This window comes from Malurus melanocephalus, unplaced genomic scaffold (assembly GCF_030028575.1).
Source record: "Malurus melanocephalus ecotype Western Australia unplaced genomic scaffold, MMel_1.1 scaffold_43, whole genome shotgun sequence".
NCBI classification, from domain to species: domain Eukaryota; kingdom Metazoa; phylum Chordata; class Aves; order Passeriformes; family Maluridae; genus Malurus; species Malurus melanocephalus.
In genome coordinates this window covers 963633-974264 of record NW_026623275.1, presented here as the reverse complement: position 1 = coordinate 974264, position 10632 = coordinate 963633, and the positions used below count along the sequence as shown (strand labels likewise).

The 10632-nt window shown below is 36.9% G+C and overlaps 1 protein-coding gene across 4 annotated transcripts in view; it reads left to right on the top strand.

Annotated features, from left to right (window-relative positions):
• SYTL3 (synaptotagmin like 3) overlaps window positions 1-10632 on the top strand; it is a 29534-nt gene that overhangs the window by 6612 nt on the left and 12290 nt on the right. For 2 of the 4 annotated variants that reach the window (XM_057364841.1, XM_057364839.1), the window contains exons 4-7: window positions 1005-1056; window positions 2491-2557; window positions 3471-3543; window positions 6901-7025. In XM_057364841.1, the coding sequence (XP_057220824.1) occupies window positions 1005-1056; window positions 2491-2557; window positions 3471-3543; window positions 6901-7025 (317 nt within the window). Of the gene's footprint in view, window positions 1-1004; window positions 1057-2490; window positions 2564-3470; window positions 3544-6900; window positions 7026-10632 lie in introns of all 4 variants that reach the window. The other 2 variants (XM_057364840.1, XM_057364838.1) reach the window with 1 other exon arrangement.

Below are 10632 nucleotides of genomic sequence, written 5' to 3'. Positions count from 1 at the left end.
TAGAAGCACTTCTACCTAAAGAATGAGAATAATATTTTTGTAAAAGTGGTAGATTGTCTTCAGTGACTAATTGATTTAAAATATAAGATAGCAAATATTATATATCAAAAAGAGAGAATTCTGGAGTTCTATTTGAAAATAGAAACAATAATCAGCTCACCAGTGTTACAATCACTAACACGATCTATTACTTTTATGTAAGTTACATTATAATTAATGACATCTTCAGCAAAACACGAATCACATGCTGCTTTCACTGTATCAGGAATTACTAGTRATTAAAGTCACTCCAGATAATTTCAGCTGGCCGTTTGTTACATGCTATTTGTGGTCCCCCTGGAACAATATACAGTTTTATGAGTCTTCATTGTTTGTGCCTGGTGGAGCTCTCGTTCCTTGGTGTCKTTACATCCTGTGGCTGCTCACCTGAGCCATGGTTGTTATTTCCCTGCAGGGATGCTCTTAGCAGTGGGTTTTGCTCATGTTTCTGGRTCAGTCAAGCATTTTCATCGTTGCTCAGATCTCTAGCAGAAAAAGTGAAAAGAATTTTTCAYGAGATGCAGGAGTTGACTATGTGCCTGCTCTCGTACACATTTTCAAGCTTCCCTTAGTGTTTGAATTTTGTGGCTAAAGTGTGCTTTAGTGCWGTGGGCCTGTGCACCACCTGCCTCCTGTATCTTGTGAGGCTGAGAGCACTCAGCAGCCTGTAGGAATGGGCCTGTTGGCATCTGTGTGTGATTATCCTCAGCATTTGTGAAGAATTTGTATGAGTGTGTCACCTGCAACAGGGGTGGTACAGTTTGAGATAYATGAGAGACTTGTGTGTTACTTAGCTGATACATTAGCTCRGAARTGATTTCACTCCTGACTTACAYGTGTATGAGCTGCTGTAAGTACAGKCCAGTTYCTGAAAGGCACTGATTTTAAMAAGWATTATACAGGTRTAAGTAACTTCTGTTGCTTCTAAATGATCTTTGGAWTTTTTTTTCTTTCCTCCTTCATAGGCAGACATGAAACAGTTGGTGCAAAGCTCTTGGAATCTTATGAGAATTTGAGGTAAGACTCATGAAAGGACAAACAGTCCTAGGACACTGAGAATTAGTACGGGTGATATATTTTATGTTGTAAACAAGCCACTGGTTTGTATTCCTTTATTATGGAAAAAAAATCAATACTTTTGGAGTTCAAATGAGAAAAGCATAGAAAAATTTTTACTTTTAGCTGTCAGCAATCTCCAGAACAGGTCTCATGTACAACAGAGAGTACTATGTTTAGAGTAATACTATCTTACTTGAAATGAAAGATGTGCATTGTTTTTAACTGCTTATATTTTTTTATCACTATTTATACAATTATCTGTCAAATATGCATGTACTTTTAAATTATTTGTAAACAAAAATTATTTACTAGAGTTCATAACAGCATCATTATTTGCTTAATGGGAGATATTGCAGATATGACTAGTGTTACAATAAATAGCAGACMTTTTCACTTATATAGTTAGACATTTTCACTTACCAGACTTAAAAAAAAAGAACCAAACTAGTTTACAGTGAATAAATACTTTCAGTAGAGGCCAAAGAATGTCCATAGTTAAGTGATTATCAGTGRTATATAATGAAGTAACAGTCTGCTTAGACTGTATGTTATTAAAGTATTCCTCTGCCTTAAAATAAACWAAACCAAAAAACYACMACAACAACAGCAACAACAAAAACAACTACCAAAACCCAAAACAACCAAAAACTCCCCCAAAAGTCTCATATAAAATAAGATACAAAGAGAAGGTCTCAACTTAATATAATTATCTAGCAAGGCGTAGCTGCATAAGAAAGAAACTTAGTCAGCTGGATAAGACCCTAACCAGGACTGATTTTTATCTAGATGTGGTAAAACTAAAAGAAAATCAAAGAGGAAGTTTACCAGCTACCTTAGGATCTGTGAGATCTGTGATTGTGCTGTGATAACAGAATCAGTCAGATTTCTTTTTTTTTTTTTCACGGATTAGGACTATTTACCATAGATGGAATGGCAGGAATGTTTAAAGGGTCTTTAACAGCTCTGCAATCAGGCAAGGAAGGATCCTTTTAGTACTGTAAATAAAGATGACTGTTTTCTGAAAACATCTCTGAAGAAGACATGGGGTGTGTTGTACAGGAATTGTGTTTTAGAACTCTGAACACAAACTGTAATACTGCCAGTCAYATAGAATTCTGAGGAGCCTGTCCTAAATTAGGTCTTCCCGATAGTTCTAATTTAATAATTTTACCTGGAGCACCCCAAGATTGAGAAGATAGAAAGGTAGTCCTAATTCTTGAAAGCAGTYAATAAACCTGTGCTGCAACTCTTATGGACACAGGATGTCAACACAGATCTTTCTAGAGTGCAGGAAACACAGATAGTAAAGACAATGTGCATGGATATATTTTATTTATCCATCTGTTGGCATGGTATGTTAATTGTTGCACTTTTTATCTCTTAAATTTCTAGTAAAATTTCTGTTGTACCTCCAACGCCTCCTCCTTTCACAGAATCAGCAGCGGGAACCAATGTGATGGTAAATGTATGTTTCTGCAAAATATACATATATGTGCACCACTTAGGGTGTCATTCATAGGAAAAGGTTACCGCACAGAAATGTGGTGAATAACTGCTGTAACATCACTCTACAAGATAAATGAAGCCTTTTGTTWCTTTGTCATTATCTTTGTGCTGCATTGGTACCAAGAAAGAAAGTTTAGAGGCTATGAGGGCTGTTTTSAATTAGTTTTCAGTTTTTGAGGGAAGTGGTTAACCACTCTGACATTAGAATATTGTATCTGGKTTTTGGTACCTTATCACAGGAAGACTGGACTGAGATCTGATCTCCCCTCGAACYTGAAGGATCCCTTGTTCCTATGACATTCAATAGTCATGTGTCACTTTCATTAGTGAATGAAAACCAGTGAATATGATGGCTGTYTTTGCATTCCAGTTTCTAGTGGACAGACTAGTAGAATGTGGCTTGAAACTCATAGAAATTGCACYAAATTACTGTTTCATTTAATTTTGGACTGGATCCTCAGGCCCTGGTTTTGAAGACCRTTTCAATTCTGTAAACATTCTTAGRTGCTYACATGGAATTTGATGAAAACTCTTTGATTCAGAGACACAGGAGCATCTGTTACAGGTAGAAGTATTAAATACCTTACAGCAAATCAGTGAYGTTGTAGGTAATCTTTCTACAAGGAGTTTCACTTGTATGTTAAAGACCATGAAACTGAAAGGATTACTTTTCAYCTTCATCCATTAGTGTGACAGTTTCCAGCCATGTTCAGTATATGTCCTCAGATGTATTTGTCTACAGAAGTGAGCCAAGGGCTGCAGCCTTACCATCTGATTGTTGTGCAGTCTATAGACTTATAATCATGGAAACTTTAGAAGTACAAACATTTTGTGGTATTTTTACTCTTTCCATCTCCCATTTACAGGAACTTGGAGAGTCTAAAAGGTTTAATAAGTCTGTGGAAAACCTGTTTTTGTGTCTCACAACACATATAAAAAGTAAGTGGCTTTGACTGTTTTGTCATTCTAGAATAATATAGTCAAATGTTTCAAATTTTGGCCACAGTTGGCCAAGTATTTGTAATAAAAAAGGATATTGAGTAATGGCTGAAATTATTAATACCAAGGCTTTGGCAACCTGAAAAATGATAGAGTAAGTCTAATTCTCACTCAGTTGATAAATAAACTGATTATTTCAACCCAGAACACCATTCTTGTAAAGATATAAAAAGACTGTATAATGTGTTTTGGTTTTTTTTTGTTTTTTTTTTTTTTTTTTTTTTTTTTTTTTTCACCAGATGTTCAGATGCAGTGTATTTAATTCATGTTAGCCCAGAGTAATAACCAATTTCTGAAATTTGTCTGAACCCCAGCTGACCCTGTCAAAGGGGCTATAATTTAACAGGTGCTAAATATTTTCATTCACTTGCAGTARTCTTGAGGACTTCCCTCTTCTTTCTCAGTCTGTCCAGTTGTGTGGGTTTTTTCGGTGCATACTTTTAAGTGCTCTCCAGTCCTTACACCTCTTCTTCCATTCTGGTGCTTTTGGTTCCTTCCATTCTCTTATGCTGCTTGCTGTTCCTGGGGGTGCAGACTGTGTGCACACCTCTAAGGCTAAGTACACTGAGGACAGCCATTTGTGAAAAACAAATTAAAGGCGTCAGTGTCCAGAAGAAAACAACTTCTGAGCCCTAGGAACACTACAGAGGCTTGCACATTTGCATGAATTTGAATAAACCTCAGTATTTTATTACTACCTTCAATTTACACAACTTCACATGCAAGATTAGACCTGAGTAAATCTGTCTTTAGTGCCTTTCTGCTTTTCCCCCTAACTCTTGTTTTAGCTCTTGTTTGGTCTTTCCTTTAGCTTCTTACACCCATTCTAAAGACCTATTCTGCTTTAACTATGCAAATTTAATGCTGTGTCTGTGTGAGCACATATTAAAGCTATGCAGAGAGATGGTGACTTGCTCCTGAGCAGAAGGATAGGGGGTTGTAGGACATTACTACTGGAAACAGTAATAGTGGTAGCACAGAACTGGATGCAAAGTAATTTATTCAGCATTCTGGTAGTTTGAAGCCTGGCCATATCCCAGAGTTACTGGTAAAGACTTTCAGGACTGCAGCAAACTAATTTTTTTAATTCACTGCTATCAAAAGGAAAGTCCTACTCCACTCACACCTTTCTTTTCTTTCTGTTTCTACCCTTATGCTGCCATAATTAGCTTCTGGAACCCTCTGGATACTTATTTAGCTATTTTAAAGGGCAGCACATTAACGTAGACCAAACACATAGGTACTTTTCTGCTGTTATAGTGAGTTAAATGGGCTCAGGGTAAGATATATGTTGGAATGTGTACAACAGAGAGTGCTGGTCCAYGTGGTCAGAAGCCAGGGATGGAGCAGAGCAATGGTTGCAGAGGGAGATGGCAGCAAGTTGTTAGTTCAGTTCAGCTGTGTGTGAAACCCCACTCAGGTGCTCTCACCCTCGGTTATTGTAGAGCAGTTTAATTTGGGAGGAAATAACAGGCTGTTGCAATCCTTGAGGTCAATAATTAAAAATAATAGGAAGTCTTACAGAGAGAAAGAGTTGGGTTTCTCGACTTGAGAAACCAGCTTTTTCAGACAATATGGCCTCTCAGTGAAACCTGGTACGGTGCTGAGAAACACTTTTGGTCACGAGTGTCTAAAGTTAGTACTCTGTATCTTATCTAGATAAGAATGTCCTGCTTTGCAGAGGTATTTAATACWCCCAGCTCTTGTGTATTGCAGTAAATAAACCTGGAGAACCTCGTTCTGCCTTTGAYTCTCTCACTGGAGGCAGTGTGTGTGTCTGAGAGCAATGGGAACAAGGGATCAGCATGTGCAGCACAAAGCTGCCATTGTACAGTCTGCTCCTTTATGCTGTTACCTCCTGTTCCAGTGTGGTTTGGCAGCAAGAGGAGATTATAATCCAATGGTTACCATTTRGTCAATATAAAAGGAATTACTGGTTGTAGTTTTATTTGCAGTGAATAATTGCCCTTGGCACTAGAGAGTGTCAGTCTTATGGATATTTGSGTTGGGAAGCCAGAAGAGGAATAGATATGAAAGCTGAAAGTTTGTGTTTTCTCACAGTCACTGTTCTGTAACCTGTTTAGTTTAAGAGAGTGTGAGGCAAGCTGGTGTCTTCTGTCTCTACTGCTGGTCAAGCTRCTCAGATTGTATCTATTTCATTAGAACTCTCAACTCCAGTCTCCTTTATGATCTCTTATTTCACTGTGTATGTTAAAAACCTGGTTTAATTTACAGAGATGGCTTAATTGAGCCAGCCTTTGAATRGGTCACATGGTGCCTTAATGGTGTACACAGAGTACAGTAAACATCTGAGGAMTGATTGCTGCTAAGAACAAAACTAACCCAGTGTCTTTAAAAATCACACTTGAGTGCTGTTGTTTTTGAATACCATAATGTCATATTGTCTGCTCTCTGAGGTTCCTCTACAGACATTCATGTTATGAGAGAAGTGYTTATTTCTTCTCTATAAATTAAACATATGATAGCTATTTCATGTACTGCTTATAAATTTTTAATTCTTCATGAGAGTCTGGGATTGACAACAAAGTATCTGCAGCTAAGCCTGCTCATATTCAACCTCAGAAGTCATGGATGAGTGCTGCCCTTCCCTTTAAGTGAAATTCTGAATGTACACTGAGGAATAAGAAGTGAAAAGTGGTGCATTAAATGTCCAATTGTCCTGTAGATTTATTTGCCAATAAACTATGTGTTACTGCAGTGCTAATTCAACAAGGTGCTCAAGTAYGGACATAAGCTTATCCATATGAGTAATGGTTTTGAAGTCCATGAGGCCTATTCACATTCCTGAAATTATGTGTGGTTTGGGACCGAGTATGTAAAATCCCTCCTTTAATCCATATTTTGGATACATTTCTAAACATTTTCTGATATGTTCTTCTTTCTTAATTTCATTATAATATCGCTTTGTTATTATAATGATCTTGCTTTTATCCTGAACCAAACCAAAGTGCCTTACAAATCAAGCTATACATAGGGACTGTAGTAGCTGTTTCTGCAAGGAAACTGTATTTGATGGCATACAATTCTTTGCAGCAGCTATAATGATAGGCAGCAAGGAGCATAATTTCCAGTTGAAACAGCATGAAAAATTTAGGTAGGCAARATGTARTTATATACAATGTGACAAGCACTTGTCTTGCCATCTGTTTTTTAGTCTTAAGAGTTCAATGCTAAAGGTGCAGGATGACATTTTGAAAGCTACAGAATTAGCCTATAAATCTATAGGATTGCTTGCAAAGTTTGTTATGGTGACTTTTCTCTTTATTTTCACTTCAGAAATATCAAAATCYCAGAACGATATGGCTGACAGATGTGTCCTAACCACAGATTATGGGAAGAATGTGGAAAGAAGGAACCAAAGAAGGAGCCAGTCTGACACTGCAATCAACATTACAAGCAGGGTATCCATATTATTATATAAAATCTCTAACTGTAAGAGGTGTTTAAGGAGTGAAATATATTTGTCAGAGCAATGATGTGCACAGTGAAATTTTACTTTTATTTTATGAACAGGGCATAGCTGATGTTCACTGACTGTGCTCAGAACTCTGATTCTTCACAARGTTTTTGACAGAGTCTGCACAATTTATTTCAGCCCAGAGTCTCAATGTTAGACTGAGATTTTTACAAAGGGAGGGAAGGGGGAAGGGGATGGGACATTTTGCTCTCAGGTGTTCATAGACTCTCTTGAGGTTGAATTTCTCTGTGTGATTGTTGGGCTGCAGGCTGGTGCTCTCTGTCTAGCCTTCTTCCTGCCCTTTTTGCTTCTGAGCAGGACAAGCTATGACATCCCAAACCCATCCTGACATTTTCTGAGCATTTTTTGACTAGGCTGGGAGTAAGCATTGCTGTTAGTTGCTATGGAACTTCCCTTTTCCTTTTGCTTTGGTTACAGTCTYTAGTTTTCAGTGTTTTCTTGAGAAGTTTGAGAAAAATCCAGATTTTCCTACAAATTGTGCAGGGCTGAAGATGACCTCACATTTCTGCTTTTGAGTTACACTAAAGATTTTATTTTGTTCACTTTCAGCTCTGAAGTGGTTGAGTTTTGTCCATACTCAGTTTTCCACAYAGTAGCAATTTCTGAATTGCCTTGTTTGTCTGAATGAGGTCAATGTGGTTTGCTAAGTGCCTGAATTAGATGCTGAGAAAAGCCCTTGCTTTGGGCCAGACCTCATGGCACACATTACTCACAGCTCCCTTCTGCACGTTTTTCGCTTTCCTCAGAAGTGTTAGGTGCTGATAAATGGAAGAGACAGGATGACAAACTGCATGGACTGGRCAACTTGAGTTGGCCCAGCAAGGTCTGAGAACTTTGTGAAATTTGTTCTGGTATTTTTGTTTACAATCAAATCATCAACAGAAYTGGCAAAAATTATTAGTTACCTGAGTGCTGTTTTCATTGTGGCAGGCCATACTTTGATGTTAACTTTATTCCTCAGGGAGAGCACTGCTGTTCTAATGCACTGAAAAATATCACAATATGTTGGAGACAATGTGAATTTAGACTATGCTTCATTGCATGCTAATCATAATCTGCCATGTTTAAAAGATTATTCTTTGGCTTTGGAAATTTATTAGTAGGAGAATCCAGATTATTTGTGTGGGTTTTTAATTGCCCATTTAAAGATTTAGAATTTAATTTATGTCCATACTTTGCACTGCAGGTTTTGAAAGATAGATTTCAATGTTTGTGTGCCAGAGTGCTATTTCTCTGAGTCATTTGAACCAGTTGGACTACATTTAAGCTAGAATTTTAGTTTTGCTAGACTTACTGTTGATTTTTTCCTGTAAATGTCATTTATCTTTGTTTTCCTTTAGGAAGGATAGCTGTTTWCACCTTTATTAGAACTATGCCTTAAGTTATGGGACAAAACCTGTTTTAAATTATACTTGGAAAACAACTAATTTTATTTATAAGAAAATACCGTGTTGAAATCTTACTTGTTATGATTTCCACCCCAGAAAGAGCTTTCATTTTCAGAGAATAAATCAAAGCAGTGGGTTTCCCCCCTAGAAACCATATATTTTTCTCTTAGGAATGACTGTGAAGTAGTAACTGTAACCACAAGTTTGACTGTGCAGTGTGTAGAACTGGGGCACTGCTTCAGTCTCAGAACACTATCTATTTCTTAAGTAAATTTTCTAAATTAGTGATGTGTGCAGAGTCTGATTCCTTCAGATTAAAACTTAAAGAGGTTATATTTAACCCCAGTATTAGTGAAATAAACAAATCAAATGGCGAGAAGTACCAGCCAGTGTAAAATCTGGGTTTTGGGAAGTGTTTTTGAGGSCCTCTCATGATTGGAATCCCTAAGTTTATTAAGGGAGCTGCAGTTAYACTTGCCTCACTGGGGAACAAGCAGGCATGTGCCACGTTTGGGAGCTGTTTGTGGTGCRTTGGTAGCTGTGGGATACCTCTCCTGTAGCAACAGAAGCAGACATTRGAGCTGGGCTGGGCTTATGAAACCTGCTGCTGGGTTTAGCACTGGTAGCTATGTTGCCTTGTCAGTCTCTTATGTCCCGTATTGCACAATAGAGAAATCTTTCTGATCCAAGTGGAACCTAAAATTTAGTGTGTAGTAGGTTGTTTTGGTTAACATGTGAAATTGGTTGTGTTTCAGGTTTTATAAAGGAGAAGACAATTTCTCTGCTAGGAAATACTAGTTTGGGTTTGCTTTGAGACTATAGTCTGGATGCATTTTCTGTCTGTTTCCCTCTCATAAGGTAACTTAATTCTTGCAWCTATTCTTAAGGTAGGGTGCTTTAATAGACAAAACAGTTTCWGTGTGTTGTGATAACAGCAGACTGGTTAGGATTTTGCATATCCTGTTTTTTCAGAAGTAACCTCAATATATTATCTAATCTCTTGTCTTCATTCTTTAGTGCTTTCTGCTGATTGTGCAGGAGGGATTCTCTCACATTTCYTGTTTCTTTTATTCAAATAAAGCCTAATCCTTTTTATTGATTCAGTCACACTACATTCTTCTTGGTCTTTCAGGTCACCTCTGTTGCGTAACTTTTTAAAAGAAATTATTTTCTTAGATCCTAATCATGTAAAATTTCTTACCTTGCATTTTTCTTATCCATTAAGGTRTCCACATCCTTCTCACAGATTGTATTATCCTGGAGAAGTGATGTGCCAGAAGCACCAGTATTTTGAGTATATTTCTAGCCCTATGTATTTGTATTTCAGCACTTCATTCGAAGAACTGTTGTTCTTGATGAGAGAGGTGGCTGAAGGTGAATCTTGAGTTTTGATTAATATATATATATATATATGAATAAACTTTCACAAATTTTTAGGGTTTTCATGGGAAAATTGACAAGGTGAATGGACCTAGTCAAAGCAAGGTCAAGAACATCTTGGAAATTTAAATTTTTTCTGTAAACAAAGCTAAATAAGAACTTGTAAATCTGTTTCTATTTTCAAATCTCTTTCAACTTACATTCRTTCTTACATAGGTAAACATGGGCATGTGTCATGCATATTGCAAAATACAATTTTTAATTTCCTGSAGGCGAATTATATTTTCTTCCAAAATTACTGTTTTGTTAAGGCCTAGTAAGGACTTTCATTAGTATATTGCTACTTTTGGTGTGTTATTAGTAGACTGCTGTTAGTAATTGCTGTGATTGTGATGCTTAGGTTAGCTGGTGGTATGTTGATTTTARAAAATTATTAATATAATGAATGTACTACTAAGTGGGTTGAGAGAGTTATAAATCAACATTTAAATTAAGTTACTACATTATCTTTGAAAGTGTGCCGCCTGCATGACCTTAATCAGAGTCAATTGTAGCCATTTACTGATTCTTTTTCTGAAAATATTTCTGAAGAAATCAGGACATTTTTCTTAAATTTAAAAACAAAACAAATGTCAACAGCAAAACAAAAAACCCCAAAACAACAACAACAACAAAAAAACAAAACCAAGGAAACCCACCAAAAACCTCAAACAAATAAACAACAACAAAAAAAAAACACCACAAAAAACAAACACCCACCCC